Source organism: Mus caroli, chromosome X (assembly GCF_900094665.2).
Source record: "Mus caroli chromosome X, CAROLI_EIJ_v1.1, whole genome shotgun sequence".
In the NCBI taxonomy this organism is placed as follows: Eukaryota; Metazoa; Chordata; class Mammalia; order Rodentia; family Muridae; genus Mus; species Mus caroli.
In genome coordinates, this window is record NC_034589.1 from 132,328,252 (window position 1) to 132,349,260 (window position 21,009).

At 39.4% G+C, this 21,009-nt stretch overlaps 1 protein-coding gene across 3 annotated transcripts in view; it reads right to left on the reverse strand.

The window, feature by feature from the left end:
- Positions 1–19,883, reverse strand: part of Dcx (doublecortin) — a 77,739-nt gene extending 57,856 nt beyond the window's left edge. For 2 of the 3 annotated variants that reach the window (XM_021153352.1, XM_021153351.1), the window contains exons 1-3: positions 19,740–19,883; positions 17,580–17,965; positions 9,786–10,126 (exon numbers count right to left, since the gene is read on the reverse strand). In XM_021153352.1, the coding sequence (XP_021009011.1) occupies positions 9,786–10,126; positions 17,580–17,943 (705 nt within the window). In that variant the 5' untranslated portion in view covers positions 17,944–17,965; positions 19,740–19,883. Of the gene's footprint in view, positions 1–9,785; positions 10,127–17,579; positions 17,966–19,566; positions 19,717–19,739 lie in introns of those variants that run through there. The other variant, XM_029472926.1, reaches the window with a different exon arrangement.
- Between the last annotated feature and the right edge of the window lie 1,126 nt (positions 19,884–21,009).

Sequence of the window (21,009 nt, forward strand, 5' to 3'; positions counted from 1 at the left end):
CAATGCAGAGTTAATACAATAAGCATGTTGGAGAGGAAGATGAAGTTCTGTAGCTTTGTACCCAACAATAAGGCATTGTAATTACTTCAAACTGCTACAAGAGGAATTTGAGTAAATGCAGCACAAAGAAATCAGAACTGTTTCAGTTGATAGGAATACTAATCACCCCCAATTTGATCACTGCACAATGTACACATATATCAAAATATGTTTTCCATCATAAATATAGACAATAATATATCAATAAAATTTTGAATTTTGCAGTGGTGCATGATCTATGTCACATTTTTTTAAATCACCTTCTTTTAAAATCTAGAATTTGATGACCTCTAATCTACTCTATTTTGAATAATGGAAAATCAAGTTCTTCTATAAATTCCAAAAAGACATTTCTTAGAGACTGAAACCCCTGAACAACCTTAATTCTCTATAATTATATTCAGTCTGATTACTCTCATTTTATATTCCTCCTAGCTCTGCTTCTTGAATGAAGACTTCCAGGGCCCATATCCTTTACGCATATGCTGTATATATTACATACACAAACCTAGCTACTCTATACCATTCTGTTCTATTTCACGCTGGGGTTTGACAAGGGCAAGGGCAATATGGAACAGATGCTGTCATTCTCGAAAGCCACATTCAGCTGGAGGGAATAGGAGCCTATTGATTTAAACAGATTTTTGCTCTATGAGAAGGGAGGGGGGATGATTGCTGTCTGACCTCCGGGTCTCAACAAGGTCCCTGTAGAATAGCCTAAATCGATATTACTCATTGGACAGAACCAGAGCCAGAATTATTAAGCTAGTTGAAGGTGGGTGTGTGATTTTTTTTCTGCTAGGATCTAGCAATTGTCTTTTGAGTCCTGATTAAGGAAAAATTTAAATCAAGTATGGCTATGTAAAGTAAATTCCCATCAGAGAATCCCATTAAAATTCTTATTTTCCATATTAGTCCATCCCCAATTTAAATTCTTATTTACCATATTAGATCATTCCCAATCTCAACTTACACATGGGGTTTATTGATAAAAAAATAAAGTCAACAAACTCTTTATCAGTCAATATAACAACATTCAGAACCACATCCCAGGCTAAGTGGCTGCTGCTAAGGAAATTTATGGTTGGGGTTGAAATAAAAGTATCTATATTAATTACCACTAAATACGGACATGGGTTAAAAATAACTCATCATTTTCTGTCTGGATAAACTGTAATAATCTATCTTATTGCTAATCAGCTTTCATTCTACCTTCAGAGATTCCTTCTCCAGAGCTGGAGGATAAATGATAGCAGCGATTCCAGCCTGGAAATGGATGATGCCATCCATCTGCCCCTGAAGCCTCTGTGGAAGATGCTGAGGAAGCAGATCTTTATTCCCTACCTTGAGTCAAACTAGCCATAGAAAAATACCTACTCCATTCTTATCTCCTTGTACAAAGCTCAAGTCTAAGTGGATCAAAGACCTCCACATAAAACCAGAGACACTGAATTTAACAGAGGAAAAAGTGGAGAAAAGCCTCGAAGATATGGGCACAGGGGAAAAATTCCTAAACAGTACAGCAATGGCTTGTGTTGTGAGATCAAGAATTGACAAATGGAACCTCATAAAATTGCAAAGCTTCTGTAAGGCAAAAGACACTGTCAATAAGACAAAAAGGCCACCAACAGATTGGGAAAGGATTTTTACCAATCCTAAATCTGATAGGGGACTAATATCCAATATATATAAAGAATTCAAGAAGGTGGACTCCAGAAATTCAAATAACCCTATCAAAAATGGGTACAGAGCTAAACAAAGAATTATCAACTGAGGAATACCGAATGGCTGAGAAGCACCTGAAAAAAATATTCAACATCCTTAATCATCAGGGAAATGCAAATCAAAACAATCTTGAGATTCCACCTCACACCAGTCAGAATGGATAAGATCAAAACTTCAGGTGACAGCAGATGCTGGCGAGGATGTGGAGAAAGAGGAACACTCCTCCACTGCTGGTGGGATTGCAAGCTTGTACAACCACTCTGGAAGTCAGTCTGGCGGCTCCTCAGAAAATTGGACATAATACCCAGAAGATGTTCCAACTGGTAATAAGAACACATGTTCTACTGTGTTCATAGCAGCCTTATTTATAATAGCTAGAAGCGGGAAAGAACCCAAATGTCCCTCAACAGAGGAATGGATACAGAAAATGTGGTACATTTACACAATGGAATACTACTCAGCTATTAAAAANAATGAATTTATGAAATTCTTGNANAAATGGATGTATCTGGAGGATATCATCCTTAGTGAGGTAACCCAATCACAAAAGAAGTCATTAGATATACACTCACTGATAAGTGGATATTAGCCCAGAAACTTAGAATACCCAAGATACAATTTGCAAAACACAAGAAAATCAAGAAGAGGGAAGTTCAACATGTGGATACTTCATTCCTCTTTAGAATAAGAAACAAAATACCCATGAAAGGAGTTACAGAGACAAAGTTTGGAGCTAAGACGAAAGGATGGACTATCCAGAGACTACCCCACCTGGGGATCCATCCCATAATCAGCCACCAAACCAAGATTTTGCTGAAGGGACCCTGCTATAACTGTTTTGAATGAGGCTATGCCAGTGCCTAGCAAATACAGAAGTGGATGCTCACAGTCATCTATAAGATGGAACACAGGGCCCTCAATGGAGAAGCTAGAGAAAGCACCCAAGGAGCTAAAGGGATCTGCAACCCTATAGGTGGAACAACATTATGAACTAACCAGTACCCCCAGAGCTCGTGTCTTTAGCTGCATATATAGCAGAAGAATGGCCTAGTCGTCCATCACTGAGAGGCCCTTTGGTATTGCAAACTTTATTTGCCCCAGTACAGGGGAATACCAGGACCAAGAAGTGGGAGTGGGTGGGTAGGGGAGCAAGGTAGGGGGAAGGTATAGGGCACTTTCGGGATAGCATTTGAAATGTAAATAAAGAAAATATCTAAATAAAAAATGCCTACTAACAACAACATCTTACCATGATTTTTACACTGGACAGAATACATTAGAACTAAAGAAAGAGGATGGTCTTTCTTGGTAATTCTCAATCATCAACTAGTAGGTCAAAGAGTTACCACTAGTTTGGATTAATTTATCAGGCCAGAATTCTTATTCACTACTTAGTGCAAGTGAGCTCATAATATGAGTCTAGACATCAGATAGCCCAGAACTAATTACCCGTTAGGAGCAGTGGGCATGATGCCTGGGCTCCACAAGACTTTTATGGGTCAATAAAATATTATATCAGATTTCTTTTCAGAATAGAAACATATGAAGACTGAGGATACCGCTCAGTTGGTAGAGAGCTTGTCTAGCATACATGAAGCCTTGGGTTTGATGCCTAGCACCAAACAGAACCTGAATATATTGGCCCATAACACTAATCTTCGCACTTGGGAAGTAGTCAGAAGGTTCATAAGTTCAAGGTCATCCTCAGCTATATAAAGAGTTCAGTGGATTCTAGGCTACATGAAACTCGGGCTGCATTTCAAAAGCAAAACATAAAAGAAACTCTAAGTGAACTCTTAGGTTGAAAAAAAAAAAAAGGTGTTTAGATGCATACTATTAATATATTCCCTTTTATACCTAACACATTGGTAAGTTTTTGAATGAAGGAGAGAATTCACAAAAACAAAAGTGCTTAGGGCCAAGAAGAGCCACAAGGCGTTTCAAAGTATATCAACTATTCCAGAGGTTCTAATATCTGAAAGATACCTTGCCCACTCACCCTTCTTTCATTCATGACAATCTGGGATGAGGCAAACATGAGTTCCCAGCAGGCAACAAGCTAAACACTGGAAACACTCAACAAAGCAAGGGTGCACCCTCTCTGGAAAAAGCCAGAGGAAGTTCACCAGTCAAGCTGTGGAGGCAAATATTTTCGATTTTCAATAAGGCTCTAATGTCTTAGGTGAATAAGAACAGGACTGTCCAGACATACACATGTTTATATTCGAGTTCACTCGATGGGGCAACCAATGCTTAAAAGAAACAGGGCATACGTGTGTGGATGTATAAAGGCATTGGCTTCAGAATGTACTGCTCTCTGGTCCCAAACCTTGGAGTAAAAATGGGTACCTTGCTGGTAAATGGTTCAGACTTCTATGGTTTGGCACACTGTTGCCACCTGGAGAAATTTGGACTTGAGGCAATGCAAACTATGAGGTCTAGTTAGATAGTGCCACCTATGGAAGTTAACACTGACTGGTAAGCCCATTTGACTTCCCACAGACTTGGCAGCATGGGCTTATGGAAGAGGTGCTGGTCTGTACAGGACAAAAATCTAATGTGGAAGTACAAAACCTAGCAGTTGCTGTTGCTATAACTTTAACACTGTGCTTAGGGAAGACAGCCTTTGGGGCTCAAGACCAAAGAATGTTCCTAATATCTTTTGACATTGGAGAACTTTAATTATATCATCTAGAACCCCCCCTTTCAGTCTCTATGATTCTAGAGGCTGTGTAAAAGATGGGTTCTCTCAAGCCATGTCTGGCCTATGGGAGGGTAGGTGGTACCTCTTGTAATTATCAATGTTCTAGCTAAGAAAGCCTCTTGTTCCAGATCTTTAAGGCCTGTCAAAATGCAGTTGTGCCTGTTTTCTTTCTGTGTAAATTATTTCCCTGAGCTTTTAAGGTTATTCTTTTTCAAGATGCTCTAATTAAAATGCAAATAAATACCTAAAGTAGAAGCCACTGTTTGCCCATGTGCTTTCTACCATATGGTCATTTATTTTTAAAGCTATATTGTTCAAAATAGTTTGAGGAATACTGGCCTGAACAAAATCTAGCAGGTTTTTTTGGAAGATGTCTTTTTTGAATATTCAATGAAATAATATACTATGCAATGCTACCCCATTTATTTGACTATAGAACATTCTCTTCAACTAATGTTGCATATAACATAATTTAGGAATTGTGCTCTAAATTGATTAGTGATAATCTTGTGTTGAAAGTTTAATTGTTAGAGGCTTACCAACCAAATCTCTTTAGTGAAATCAAGGTCCTGAGAAAATCAGACCAAACTACAATCTGATACATCCAGGGGTAGGGTATTAATTCATAATATATACCAAGAACACTTTTGGACTAAGGGCTAGCTTAGCCTGTGAATATATGGCAAGAGGTATACAGGAATGGGATTTCAGCAACCAACTCCATATACAAGAACAAGAAAGAAAACTATGGAACAGTGGACAGCAAGTTTTGAAGAATCTAGAGTGTAATCTAGGAAACCCGGTTTCTTACAATCTCATGAAACCATGACTCTATCTCCCCAATTCCCTTCAAAGTTTTCACTGAGCCCTCTGCTCAACAGGGGAATTTTGAGTCCTGTTAACTACAATAATTACCATTACAATCACCTGAATTTGATGAATTTACAACCCTTACTGTATTACAGAAATAAGTACTGTCATATCAACATGACTGACCAATCTTGACTTAAAATATATCCTCTTGACCTCTCTGGATACATCTTCATGCTGTTTCTCATAGTTCTTTATAATAGAGTAAGTTTTTCATCCATTCCTTTCATGCAACTCCAGCACAGGGTCTTTGGAGGGGGTGCAACCTGTCATATACATTATTGCTTGAACTCAACGACTTGCCTGATTTTAGCTACTGTTTGTAAGCTACTTTTAAATGTGTATCCCCATCCCAGCCCCCCTTTCCTGCGATCCAAACCCATAGGTTATGCTTCTAGAGTATTTAGATGAAGCAAGGCCCAAGAACTCAGTATATCTAAAGTCCAATTTATTGTCAGTGATTCACTTAACCTCTTTGAATGCCCCCACCATCCACTCATATACCTTATGCATAAACCCTAGAATCACTTGAATCTTCTTTCTTCTTCACCTGTGATAAATAGAAGTCTAAGAATGACTACCTCAATAATGCTTACCTTTGCATAACTTCCTTTCCTCGAATTATCTTTGTGGTAAAATGTTATCATTTTGTATTACATGAAGAAACATTTTATGGGTTTATTAAGATTACTAATTAGGTGATATTGCATTAATCAAAGAGGAAGTAGTATCAGGGCAGAAATGATTGAAATGGAAGTATAAAAATAATAAGTCAGTGGAACAAAATAATGGACAAACCCTTAGGCAAGGTAACAAAAAAAGAGGAAAGAACCAAATTAATAATATCACAATAAAAGTGGAGAGCTCAAAACCAATAACAATGAAATCTAGAAAATAATTAGGTCATACCTTTTTAAAAATAGAAGTATTTTTCTCTTGCCTATAACATACCAAAATTATACCAGAATGAAATAAGCAATTTAAACAGATCTATAAGGATCAACAAGATTGAAACAGCAATACAAAAAAATCTCCAATATTAAAAATAAATAAAATGTCCAGACTTAGATCTTGGTGTACTAGACCTTTAAAAAAAGAACATTAAGGCTTCAGAAACCATCACATATATTAGAAAAGGCAGGAATGGTACAGCTCTTTTTAGAAAGGCCAGTATTACCTTTATATCAAAACCAGATTAAGATTCAACAAAAGTGTAAACTAATCTCCTTGATGAAGATAGACATAACATATCTGCTTTTTCATCTCCTTAACTGGTACTGAAAAATCAGATATTCATGAAAAGGAGACAGTGGAGCTCCAGAGTGTTGAAGGTTTAAGTCCCTGTTCAGGCACTTGGATATTTGAAAAAGAAAGAAAGAAAGAAAGAAAGAAAGAAAGAAAGAAAGAAAGAAAGAGAGAGAGAGAGAGAGAGAGAGAGAGAGAGAGAAAGANAGAGAGAGAGAGAGAGAGAGAGAGAGAGAGAAAGAAAGAAAGAAAGAAAGAAAGAAAGAAAGAAAGAAAGAAAGAAAGAAAGAAAGAAAGAAAGAGGGAAGGGGAGGGAAAGAAGGAAGGAGGAAAGGAAGGAAGGAAGGAAGGAAGGAAGGAAGGAAGGAAGGAAGGAAGGAAGGAAGGAAGGAAGGAAGGGATGGAAGGAAAGAAGGACAGAAAGAAGGAAGTAAGAAAACAAAGAGCAAAAAGGAGAGGGTTTTGGTGGGGGTGAATGTGATCAAATTGCAGAGATATACAGGTGCAAACATGTCATTATGAAGCACATTTCTTGTATAACAAATAATAACACCAATAATTTTTTTAAATAAAACTCTTAGTCCTGCATCTGGGATGCTAAGCACCTGCACACATCAGTCATCCTTGTCCAGCACCATGGTGCAGTGGTGCTGCCACAGTTCTAACACTCTGCCTGTTCTTTTGTTTTTGTCCATGAATCTTTCTCTTTCTGCTCTTTACATCACCCACACTATGAAGAAAGGGAAGACAAATAAATACTGCAAGTTTGAAAATAACCTTTTAGCATGTCACGTAATAGCAAAAGGATTTTAATATAAGAGCAGTGTGAATACCATTTAGAGACCATGTTACAAAATAGCAGACCCACTAAGGTGGCCCTACAGTGGTGGCACACTCTTAATACTAGCACTCAGGAGGCAAAGGCAGGAGAATCTCTGAAAGGTCGTTGTCAGTTCAAGCTCCAGGACTAGACAGAGAGACCTCGTCTTGAAAAACCAAACCAAACAAACAAAAACCAAATCCCGAGGCTCAGAAAAGAAACATAATTATCCCTATGTCACACAGTGGATAAAAAAGTAGAGTTTGAGTCTTTGAATTCCTGTCTAGGCTTCTTTCCTATTGATGGAAGTCAGAAAGCGATCTGTCACTATGGGAGATTAGAGCACCAATTCAAATCTTTTGATTGAGTTAACCAATTCCTGTCTCTACACTGTCCATATAATATTCCCCCTGTTTCTGTACTTACACACCATTATCATATCCTGGTATTTTGTAGCATCTTCCCTAAAAAAATTTTAACTGATACTTGAAGACACTGGAGAGGGCTTTCCATTATTTGTGGCCTGCAGAGGTGAAAACTCATGCATCATTGGACAGATAGTTGCTTGCTTAATAGTTGTACATTACCTTTTACACATTGTTAGAAACAGTCAAGAATGCCAAATCTTCATGCAACACTAGAAGCCCATACTAAGAATAGCAGAGGTAAAGTACAGGAAGATTATTAATGCTTAATAAGGAGTATGTGAATACCAATAAATTTATTTAGTGATGAACTAACTGCAAAGGTGGAATGTTTGAGCTTTTTTTAATAGTGTGTGAGTTAATGTTTGTGTTTGATGTGTGAATGCTTGTGGTATCTTTGTGTATGTGAGTTTTGTGTGTGTGTGTGTGTGTGTGAGGGAGAGAGAGAGAGAGAGAGAGAGAGAGAGACTCATGTAGTATGTTTGTATGTGAATACTTGTAGTATGTGTGCACTTGAATGTTTGTGCTATGTGTATGTGATGTGTGTGGCTTATGTGTCCATGCTTGTGTGGAAGACAGAAGAATGAAATGGGTATCCTGCTCTACCACTCTCTCCTATTCCCCAAGACAGAGTCTCTTAGTGAAACTGAACTATAACCCATGTTTCTAGGCATCTTGGAGCACAAAGAATAAGAAGTGGAAAAAAGACACAAATTTATCAAAATGAATTTTCCTGAAACTTGACATCCTGCAGCACACAATACATATCAGTAATTATGGGGAGGGGCATACTTCTGCATTTAAACACCCTTTACTTGATGTACAGAAATAAACAGTTTGGAAACTATAATTGTTCAGTTATCAGAGATATTTTAAGAGGTAGGATTATAGACTGATAATAATCCGCACTTGTCTTCTAGGTGCATGACCAAAATGATCTTTTGAGCCAATAGAACCAGCCACTGTTCCAATTTCCCTTGGAACATTTTTGTTATGTATTTTCAGATCTCTGTGCTCAAGAGAATGGTGCATCTGTCCTCTGGAGACGCCTGGCTGCATTCTTTCCCAGATACTAATATAGGTGGCACTTCAGTAGTGTAACCAATGACATGAGGAACCTGATTTGGAGGGGAACAGATGGTAGCATCTTTCTTAGGTTAATTTTAGAATCCTGAAATAGTTCTTTTCTCACACGAACCATCCATGGAACAAAATTAAAAGAGCTATGTCACATGGAAAATGGAAAGAAATATATATCTTAGTGTAAGGCAAAGACAATGCACCAGAATTTTCAGCGCTTTCCCCCTTGTTTGTCTCCTTTCATATAAATATGAAGGCAACTTCAACTTCTTTTGATCCAAATGGATGCAGAGCACCAAAATGGGAATATCTTTTTAAATGAGTGGGACAAGCCATGTCTTTAGTCATATGCATTGAATAATCATATGCATTGAATAACCAAGGTTGCATCATGCCATATATAAATTTATATCAATTTTTAAAACCTAGTTTTGAAGGCATGTATTTTCTTAGCCAATAAAGAACTTGGGGGCTAACTGACAACTATGCCTGGTAAGGCAAAAGTAGAATGAATTTCAAAGCAACCAATTTGTGGTTCATTGCTTTGTCTTGAGAAGATCTTTCTCCCAAATGAGATCAAGAGTGTCAGTTAAGGATGAAGAGAGCCAGGCGTGGTGGCGCACGCCTTTAGTCCCAGCACTTGGGAGGCAGAGGCAGGCGGATTTCTGACTTTGAGGCCAGCCTGGTCTACAGAGTGAGTTCCAGGACAGCCAGAGTTACACAAAGAAACCCTGTCTCGAAAAAAAAAAAAAGAAAAAGAAAGAAAAGAAAAGAAAAGGATGAAGAGATATGGAGGAAGAGATCCTCAACCATGAGTAATGGTTTAGGTATAAGATCAGTTAGGAAAATGAGAAAAGTCCTTTACACAGTCACTGACCTGCTTTCCGTCAAGGGTATAGAGTTTTTTGACCACTCCGGTTTCCAGTTTGATCGCTTCTGTGATGTCAGTAAGGACCTGCTCAAAAGAGTGGGCTGTTTTCTTGTTGAGAAGCACGCGCACAGCCTTCCGAGGCTTCACCCCGCTGCGAATGATGGTCACAAGTTTGGGGCGCACAAAGTCCTTGTTCTCTCTGGCTTGAGCACTGTTGCTGCTAGCCAAGGACTGGGGGGCTTTCATGTTGGCAGATGTCTTTACGTTGACAGACCAGTTGGGGTTGACATTCTTGGTGTACTCAACCTTTTTAAAGAAGTTGTCTGAGGAACAGACATAGCTTTCCCCTAAGGGAAGAAATCAATGGTTAGGTGGTAAGTTCAGTGGTAAACATGCAGAAGCAAATCAAGTATATGCTATAGTATAGAGTATGCTCAGACTGAAATAAGTCTTTGGGTGCAATTTTGACATAGTAACCAAACTTACCTCCAGTTCGTAAATGGGTCCTCTGACAAACTGACTTATTCAAATACGAAAGTAATCAGCTAAATGTCCTTCAAGACAATGGCATAGCTAGTGGAAGAACCTCATAAATCTAAGGGTTATAAAAAAAAATCCAGCAAACACCTCTATGTGATCTAGTAAGTAGAGTTCCCACAATCAACATGATGCTATTGTAATGTAAATGTTTCCAGTTTCTGTGATGCTCACTAACTCCCATGCACCACTTGGTGCATAGAGCATGTTTCACTTGTCTCTATTTCTTGATATGATATGTGCTACTTTTGCTATAAAATAAGGAAAAGTTTCAATGTTAATTGATTTTTATTTCAAATTGAAGTGAACCAAAAAAAAAAAAAAAAAAAGGTTACTTATCAGACATTCAGTAGACATTATGTCAGAAGCCAAATCATCCTATCAGGCTAAATAGTGGAATTAATGAAATGTGAAAGGTCTCTGTGTGTGTGTGTGTGTATGCATGTGTGTGTGTAGATATGTGCACGGTTGCATGTATGCATGCATTTCTGCACATGCATATGTGTGCACACACCATGCACTGAATGTCTAAATGTGTGTACAAGTGTGTTAATTACTGCTTATCTCACTCTAAATGAAGAAAGTATCTAAGTAACAACCTCACCCCTCCACACACAGAACATGTTTGCAAGTCTTGGTCTTCTTTGGAAAATTTGTTCTTCTTTTTCTACTACCCCCTTTACATCTTTCTCCATCCTCCTAAATATTGCACACTACATCTGTGTATTTGGTGCCATCTCCATCAGATGCTTTTGGCTGCCCCAAGTACTGAGTGGGAGACTGACTGCATTATGCAACCTGATTGGGTTGAAAAGGTCTAGTATACGTTTGAAATTTACTATGGGCTGGGGGAAATGACTAAGTAAGTGGAAGAAATGCAGTGGCCAGAGGCAAGAAGAGGGCATTAGACGTCTGGAACTAGAAACTAAAGAAAATTGGAAGCAAGTTAGGCTCAGCCTGAGGGAGAAATATATTGAGGAGGAAATAAAGAGCTAAATTTGCTGAGTAAAGCATATTAGCCTCAAGATATACAGAAGTTCATCCAGAGGTTGAACTGCAGAAATACTGATTTGATCAGGCTTTAAGTCATCAGTAATAAAACTAAATACATAGACAAATAGATAACCCCTAGTCAGTGCAAAACACACACACAATTAAAGTCGGATGGCTCTTCTTCTCACTTTGGTTTTAGCAGGAGAGCTACACAGAGCCATTCAGAAACACCAGACTGATAATTCATTCTCTTTGCAAACATTAATTGCACCAAATCCTTGAAGTCATGTGAATTAATAATTTCTCGGCTAGTGCTAAGATTCAGTGGCAATCTCTAGGGAAGCTTTGAGGGGGCAAGTATGTGTGTGTAGGGGGAGGGGAGGACACATGGTTGCTTTAATCTCACTAATGGTCTGTTATAGTAGGGGAACCAAGACATGGATTAGAGGCAATCATAGACATTGACCCTGTTCGGTGGATATGTGTTCAGAAGTTAAAGACACAAGTTATAAGAGATGCCCCCCCCCCAATTTTGTCGGTTTCATGGCATACAAATTCAACACAACACCAATGTTTAGAGACTAGGGTCTGAAAAATATGACTCAAGAGAATAAAGGGGCCCTTAGTTCCTCTATATATTCACAACCAACACCCTCAACACACAAACACAAACACACACACACACACACACACACAATGGTCTCTTGCCTCCACACTTTGTCATGTTTGTGGGCACCTCCCAAGAGGTCACTGCATTTGAGTCAAATGCTTCCCATCTTTCCATACACTTTCAAACTCTGCCAGACAACTGATGGACTGGGAATGCCCGGGTCTTTATATTTATGATTTCACTCATGCACAGGCTCTTCTGAAGAGTCAGCTGTGTGGCCCTCATTGGGGATCTGGACTTGTCTTTTCTATGTGCCCCCCCATTAAACCTCTAAGCCTCTGAACTATAAGTATGATTAACCAGCCCCATGAAAATGCACATGATAGCAAATAATTAGAGTATCATATGGCACCCAAGAACTTTGCACAGGGCTCAGCACTCAGCCAAGTCTATGTTGAGCACCTTCTGAGGGGACATTTTAATCGCTCCACTCTCTACTTTTGGCCTGAATACAGAGCAGTGGAAAAAGAACAGCTGGTGTGATGTCAGTCAGATTGTGATTCCTAACACTTTCTAGTTGCTTGACCTTTGGCAAATTACCTGACTCCCTTGGCAGCAGTCTCTTGTCTGCAAAGTGTGTGTGTAGGGGGTGCTCATAAAAGCCTTACCTTATAGGGTTGCTCTGGGGCACAAGTCCAGTGGTGGATGAAAAGTCCTTAGCCCAGAGACTGGAGCATAGTAAACACTTCATAAGTTCTCACTATTATTGTTAAGCTCTTAGTCTGAGGAAACAGATAACTAAGAGAGAACCAGAAAGAGAAAGAGGAAGAGGAAGAAGTAAAAGCTGAGAGAGGAGATGGAGCTTGAGGAGGAAGCAAAGCTAAAGAAGAGTAAATAATGCATCAAGATCAGCTGTCCGTGAGCTGAGCTGTACTAACTGCATAATGTGAGAATTTCTGGGTTCCAGAGCTTCAAAGACATAATTGCCTGCTATGGGCTGGACGTGGTGGCACATGTCTTGAAATCCTCACACTCAGGAAACAAGAGCATGAAGATCTCTGTGAGTGGGTGGCAGCCTGCTTCAGACAGTGAGGTCCCAACCAACAAGGTCTACATAGTGAGACAGAGAGAGAGAGAGAGAGAGAGAGAGAGAGAGAGAGAGAGAGAGAGAGAGAGAGAGAGAGAGAGAGAGAGTATTCCATGCTGCTAGAAAAGAAGCCTCTGTGGGCTGCAAATAACAAATGTAAGGAGCTCCATAATTCACATCTAACAAAGCCATTGCTGCCACTGCAACTGTTGATGCCCACTTAGGACAAGACATTTATGATGATTAAGAACAATGACTTAGCCAGGCATGGTTATGCACATCTAAAATCCCAGCACTTGCAAAGGAGATATAAAAAGGAGCAGGAGTTCAAGGTCACCCCCAGCTACATAACTAGTGTGACAGTAGCCTGGGCTACAGGAAACAAAAAGACACAACTGGACACACTTGCACATTGTAGCAGAGCATGGTGGTTCATGCTTCCACATCTCAGCACTCAGGAGGATGTAGAAGACAGATCTTAATTCAAGTCCCAAACAGGCACTTAGGAGCCATATGACCTCAGACATGCCACTTAAACTACCTAAGTCTTTACTTCTTTATCTATGAACTGAAGACATTTCACTCGATGATAGCAGTCTCTTATGGGCCTAAAGAGATGAATAAAAAAGGAATTTCCTTCTCTTTTTAATCTCAAATAGGCTCGAGGAAATATTGTGGTAATTAAATGCTAAGAACTAGATGCCCAACACCAAGGGCCTTCAACTTCTATTATTGGAAAGACCTAGGTGTGTTGCATTGTTCTACATAACGATTCCTTGTTCTGATCTTGCAGAGATTTCCCATGTCTATTTGCAGAGCCTGGTGTGTCCTACCCAGCCAGTTACCTAGCACTTGGAGCTGGGTGAGGCATATTAAACCTTTCCACAGCTGAGTCTCCACCCTGCCACAAGCTCCAGGGCTTATTTTCCACCCTCGGGGAATGGAGAAAAAAAAAAGCAAGCAAGGTGACAACTTGCTGGAAGAAACCTGCTTTGGGATGAGGGGTGGGGGTGGGGGGCAGGAAATGCTGGAAACACGACCAAAAGGGCTGAAAGGGAAAAGGTGTTACAGTCAAAAATGATCCAATGCATCCTCCTCTTCACCTTTAAGAAGATTCTACCTTCCAAAGAATCCTACACATGTGTACATTTATAATCTCTTAATGCAAAAATGCTTTTCTGTGGGCTGTCTCTTCTTTTGTGGGGATTCCTAACTCAAGAAAGAAAATATTGAATGATACTTTTTTGCATTACTACATTAAAATATTAAATGATGGCTTTTGTCTTATCATGTCTATTAATGCATTACTTCAGACTATCGTAAGACCACTGCTTTGGGGGGATGGGCTTGCTTTAGTTATTAAGTACTAAGTTAGTGAAAGGTGGTTTCATCTCATTGGAACAAGTAAACTGTGGTACAAAAAGGAACTAGATAATACAATGTCAATATAAGGCTCAAATTATCCAAGACTGTCCAACTTTAAGTATTCTTCTAATATTCTACATAATTAATAGTGCTTTTAATTGTCTTAAGGCACAAAAACTGGTGAGTCACAAATATACCTTTTAAATTGATGAGTGTGAATAATAAACATGAAGGTGAGGGAAAGCTTAGCTATAAGGAAAATGGAGAATGATTCTCTAATGAAAGATAAAGAAAAGGCAATACAAAAGGAAATACCACCGATGGATCACCTTCATTGGCCAGCTGGGGATAGAGTTAATGAGGGCCACATCCTCTGTGGCTTCTCCAAGACCCTTGGTGTGTGCAAGAAGCTGTGGAAAGGTTGACATGAAAAATGAGGTTTTGACTCAAAATGTTTCCCTTGATGCTTTTTCTCATCTAGCAGCAGACAGTTGACCAGAGTCACCAGACAAAAGAAGTGGCAGCAATCCCAGGAGGTCAGTGTGATTAGCAGCTGCTTTTTATCTTATCTAACTTTAGGCTAAATATTTAATGTTCTGATTGCTTAGAAACATAATAAATATGGTGCATAATACATTCCTGTGAGAACAACAAAACAAAAGGAAACAGAAAAGAGGATTTCTACTTTCTGCATCGTTTCCATTGTTAATGGAAAGGACTCATCAAAATCACCTCATCCAATGCTCTTAATACTCAAAATACTCTCTCAATAAAGACTAAAAATAAGTTGAGAAGCCCTGTGCTTGGAAGTCTTATCTCAGTTGACCTGGGATGTATTTCAGAAAGCACTTTATATTATTCCTTAATTGATTCTCAAAGTAATTGCTTTCATTTTATGGATTAAAAAAACCCTTAACTTTGGGGTTTCTGCTGATTTTTTTCAAGTTTCTACAGGTTAGAAGCCAACAGATCTGAATTTGAAACAAATCTCATTTTCGATATTTCTACTGTAATCTGCTCCTGTAGTCCTGTAATCTGATTACCAGGAATCTCCCCTACCATTCTCAACTTGAAGTTTAACATAAAATAGTGTGCATTAATAATTTTCCATCTTTGTCCATGTCCTTCTAGAAGTAAACAGAGTAAAGGGAGTTCTGACCCGTTTCCCTAGATAAATAGCTCTAACTAGTGAAATGAGAGAGAAGAAAAACCTTACATTATGTTCCTTAGCCCAGTGCCTTTTCCCACTTAGCTCTACAGCAGTGGGAAAAATTAGCACATTATCAACACTTTCTCAGAAATAACTCTGGATTTTCTCAACATTTGACTGAAAAGGCATTGACATCCACTGGAACTTGGACTTGCAAAAGACAAGAGGAGTAAATTTAATTGATTCCTATCTAGATTCTATACTCTTTGGAAACACATCAGGAAATACTACTGCACCCAGAAATGGTAGGTAGGTTTAATTTCGCAGGAACCAAGAGAGCACAGGTGAGAATAAAGCTGTGGTCTGTTCTTAAAATTCACGCTGATTGGCTACACAGATAAAACTAAGATAGTTTATCATCACTTTTTCCTCAATATGCACATATACATGCATACATATACACAACAATGGGGGCAAGTGAAAAGAAATGAGGGAAATTGTGCAAATCACTGTTATTAAATATAATAGCTCTTTCTCAGAATACCATTTCAGTTGGTTCAGAATTCTGTCCTAGCATGTATTGTGGCCTTCAGATGTTCACAGATGATGGAAATTAAGAAAATCTTGGAGATTCAGTGTGCTTTGTTTGTAAAAGATATTATAGAGAAATCCCTCAACTTTGACTAAGATATATATTTCATAGAAAAATGCATACCTTATTGATCACTCTGTTGGACAGCTCTCTCAACTGAGCCGCCCAGATTTGAAGTTGACCCCAACTGGCCTCCTTTCATTTAAAGATGTGTACTAAAATGATTAATTCTTTGATAATTGGGAAAGTCTACAATTAATGTTTGCCTACCAAGTTTGTCTGTGATCAAATTGTCTAAGCCTTTTCCACATAGATATTCAAGGTCAGCTATGTAGAAAGCTCTTAGACTTGAATCCTGAGACTCAGAAAGAACCACTATGTGAACATTGTGTCTTATAAGGTGCCTGCCCAAACCATGTTTACACAGGTGCTTTGAAAACAACAACTACATGAGGGAACTAGTACGTTGCATAAGGGAAACCTTTATGTTCCTTTGTCTAGTAGCATAGGAAGCCTAAAAGCTGGTGTACTCTGCTAAGTCACCAAATGTGCTATTTCTCTTTCCTTGAAGCTATCCTTAACAGTACATATGGGTTAAATTAATCAAGATAATTTATATGGCAGCATAAAATATTAACACTATGACCCCAAATCTATTTTCTAAATATCCATTAAGAAAAGATAAGATGGCTGAACAAGTTGTGTGGGAAATCTGGAGTTTTTCTGTTATTACATGGTTTCCAGTGGTTAACACATAAAATTCAGTAGCAATTCCAAAGTCTAGAGATGATCTGAAAGGATTTAGGCAGAGTGACTCATTCCTACTTTAATAGAAATGGTGTTCATTAAAATACCAGACATACCTACAGCTTTCTTTCGTATCTCTCCCAATGATCTCAGCCTCATGGACACGCCCTTAAGTGAGTTTTTTCCAAAGCAACAGCTGAGCAGCAACCATTTACCTAAAAGTCTAATCCTCTGTGAACACAGCTAGGAATTCCTATATTGGGGTATGTATTTCTAATGACTGGCAATTCCCAAATAATTTATCAGTAATCCATAGGAAATTTGGGCACAATTTTTTATCTGTTAAACCAACCATACATTCTTCTTTCCCCTAATGGTTTCATGGGCTGCTGTGAAGGTGCTATACAGAGTTACCCATAAACAACCCCTAGAGTGAGTGTCACAATTCAGATTTTCCTTTGTATACCCAGGTAGATAAGCACATTTAGCATTAGAAAACCCATATCCATTTCAACCTCAACAGAAATGGAACCCCATGAGGAATGACAGTTAAGGATGGTGGTGGTGACTTTGGGATCAAAAGCCTGAGCATCAGTCAACTTGATGTTTTAGCAAACAAATAGCCTAGTTTCTTTCAAGGAAGACTAAAAATGTAACCATAAGCAAGGATGTCCTTTCCCTCTAGGGGCCACCACCCACTACTCACTACTTTGAATTACCTTCTTCCAGTTCATCCATGCTTCCAATCTTCCTGGATCCGTCAATGGTGTAAATGTAGCGCACTCCCTGAGGCAGGTTAATGTTGTCGGACAAGGATCGAGTCAGGTCAGCCAGCAATGCATCAAAACTACGAAAACGGTCAGAAGAAACAGCGTACACAATCCCCTTGAAGTAACGGTCCCCATTGCGGTAGAAACGTACCTTCTTGGCCTTCTTCTCATTACTTAGTGCCTGCAAGGTTCTGGTTCTGTAGAAGCTACAGTGGGCACTATGAGTGGGACTTGGAAGTCCATTCATCCGTGACCCTCTCATATTTCTAGATGCTTTGTCTCGTTCGTCAAAATGTCCAAAATCAAGTTCCATATTTTGGTGGAACCACAGCAACCTGATTGTTAGAGAAAAGGGTGGAGATAAGGAGAGGCAAAGAATAAGGATGGATAAGGGGAGGGGGGAGAGAATTAAAATATTAGCCAGATCCAGAGCTGCAATCTGCTGCCTGTGAAAAGAACTGGTTGAAAAAAGCCTGTGACCCATCTGCTGCTTGTCCCTGACCTGCAGGAATATTGATCTTAATAGAGAAGAAGGAGGGGGCTGGGCAGTAGGCTGAGGACTGAATGGTGGGGAGGGGGATAGGAGGAAGAGATAGAAAGGGTGGCACTTTTGGCACTGTTCCAAATTGGGGAGGGCGTGTTGAAATAGCTTAAAAACCTGGAGCTTCCTGACAGTGGCTCCTATCAAATTGTAACTTCGGGCAAAATACATTAAAACTGGCATCTGCTCCTTCACACATGGCCACATGACTAACAGTTGTAAATGAATCCATAGCCTGACTAAATTCTCTCAAAGAGAAACCGAGGGAACCAGCCAAGGTTAGCACCCTCGGAGTAGGAAGCAGCCTTTGCATCTCAATACAATGACTAGGAAGGGGGTGAATTAGTTTTATTCCATGTCCTTTTTTGCCTGCTCTAATATGTGTATCCCCTCCCCCAGAATAAACTAGGATTCTCTTTTAAAGGGACAGCCTCCAGGGAATACCCAGTGTCTTTGTGCTATTCATCAAACCCTCTCCCCATCAAGCTGGTGCCGCTATACTGCATCCATAAGAAATAAGCTGGGGTCTAAAAGGGGGAGGGATTGTCGAAAAAACCCAGTTATTTAGCAAGCTATTAGCCCTGCTTTCCCTTCAAATGGAAACATTTGATCACAGAATCCTTTTTCTCCTTTCAGGTGTTTCATCCCCTCCCCGACCAATGAATGCAGCAACACCTCTTAATGGAATAATTGTGGAAAGATTCCCAAATGGGTCCCTGAATAGCACATGGGACCTTTCCAAGTAGGTACACCTTTCATTGTTCTGGGTTTCTCCCCTGACTGAAGGAATATTTTCCCCTCGAAGCAAGCAATTCACTTCAAACTTGTCTATTGCTTAGGTGGATTGATGGAGGCAAAAAAAGAAAAAAAAAGTCATCTGTCAAGCTTGGATTTCAACCCCCCTGAACCCGATCCCCACCAGAAAAAAAGAAAAAAAAAAAAAACACGACCAAAACAATGAAAACATGCAACCCAATAATACAACCAAAGCCCTAACCCCTTACAAAGGTAAGGTGACATCCAAGAAACCAAACTATTAACAGTCATCTCACAAATTGGGGGGAAAAGACTCACAAAGCAAGAGGGCTCAGCTGCTATATATACTGCCACATCGAGATTTGCAAGAAACCAGGGAGAAAGGAGATAAAGGGGGACTGGTAGTTGGTATATTTGCCAGGCTCAGTACCCCCCTTTTTTTTCCAGTGTCACCATGACCTATGCTGAGCTCAGCATTGTCTCTGTCAGACAACCTGCAGTAGTAAGACCCCACCTCCTCAAGATGAGTAGCAAGCATTTTCCCCAGGCGGGCTGTGCAAATAAAGCTATGCTTTAGAATCAGAAGTGCTATTATTCTAAATTAGCATCATAGTGAAAACAAAGGAACAACAAACTCACTTTTCCAAAGGAAAATCCCAGGTAGAATCTTAGAGGACAAAAATCCTATAGAATAAGGCAAATAAAAGAGAAGAAAGAGGCGAACACACAGAGAAAGAAAGCCGTGTGCCTTGTGCTTTCCCGGTTGACATCTGTTACATTCTGCTTGAAAATCACTCGAAAGCCCCACTCACCGGTTTTCTGCTGGTTGGGTGGAGATGCTGAGAGAAAGAAAACCAATCTCTCTATGCCTTTGTTGTCTGAGCTCCAAGCAAGAAATTCCTGCCAGGGTGGATAGTTGCCTTCTAGGTCCTAGTGCCTTGTCCAGCTTCTCCCCTGTAACTGAAGCTTAGCGAACACCCCCAACCTCCTATGATTAATTACATGCTTTTTTTCTTCAATTCACAGCCTGCATTAACAGCTAGAAAGGTTTCGTTTATAACCCACAGGAAATTGCAGGGTAGGAAAAAAAAAAAAAAAGATTGCACAGGCAAGCTCAGAATGCTCTAATGAGCAATGTGCTAGCCCTTTCTCTTAGAAAATTGGCAATTTTACTTGGCTAAAACCTTCTGCCTAGTGGCTGGACTCAGCAGGCCAAATCAAGTTTCTTAGAAATTACAGATCTCCTCTTTTTATCTTCTTCAAAGAAAATAAAAATATGTAAATTCTTTAACATTTCGGCTCATGCATCCAACACTGGTTGTTTTTTAAATAAAGTCAGCAGGAATAGTAAATTGACAGTACACGGGAAAATAGTTGCAGGAATCATGAAGGCTAGAATTGAAAAGTGGCACTTCTCCAAGTTTTTGTTCAGATGTTTTATCGAGACAGGGTCCAGCTTTGTAGTGATAGTTGTTCTGGAACTCGCTGTGTAGCCCAGGCTGACCTCTCATTTGCTGAAAATTTTCAGCCTCTGTCCTGCTTCTTGGCTACTAGAATTTGCCAGCACTTAGGTCTCTAAGCCCGACTCCAAAACATTTTAGACTGATGTAAAACATTGGTTAATGCTTCACCTTTCCCACTCCTGGGCATATACCCAAAGGAGACTATAACCTACCATAGAGACACTTGCATATCTCTGTTTATGGCTGCTCTATTCACAAAAGCCAGAAAATAGAAACAGCCCAGATGTCTGTTAACAGATGAATGGGTAATGAAAATGCAAGATATATGCATGATTTTAATCACCCATCAGTAAAATATGAAATTGAGATTTGCAAGAAATTGTGTGGAACAGAAAATGTTATACTGAGTGAGGTATCCGAGGCTGATATGGGACTTTAGCTTATAGTGTGTATGTGTGTGTGTGTGTGTGTGTGTGTGTGTGTGTACATCAAAAAAAAGGGAAAGCAGCACCTAAGAAGCAAAGTGGGTTTTAAAAGACTGGGAATTGAGGTCTAGTCAGTAGAGTGGAATCTTCTAGTTCTATGCAACTGGTCAAAAGCTACTATGTCTTTGGAGGTC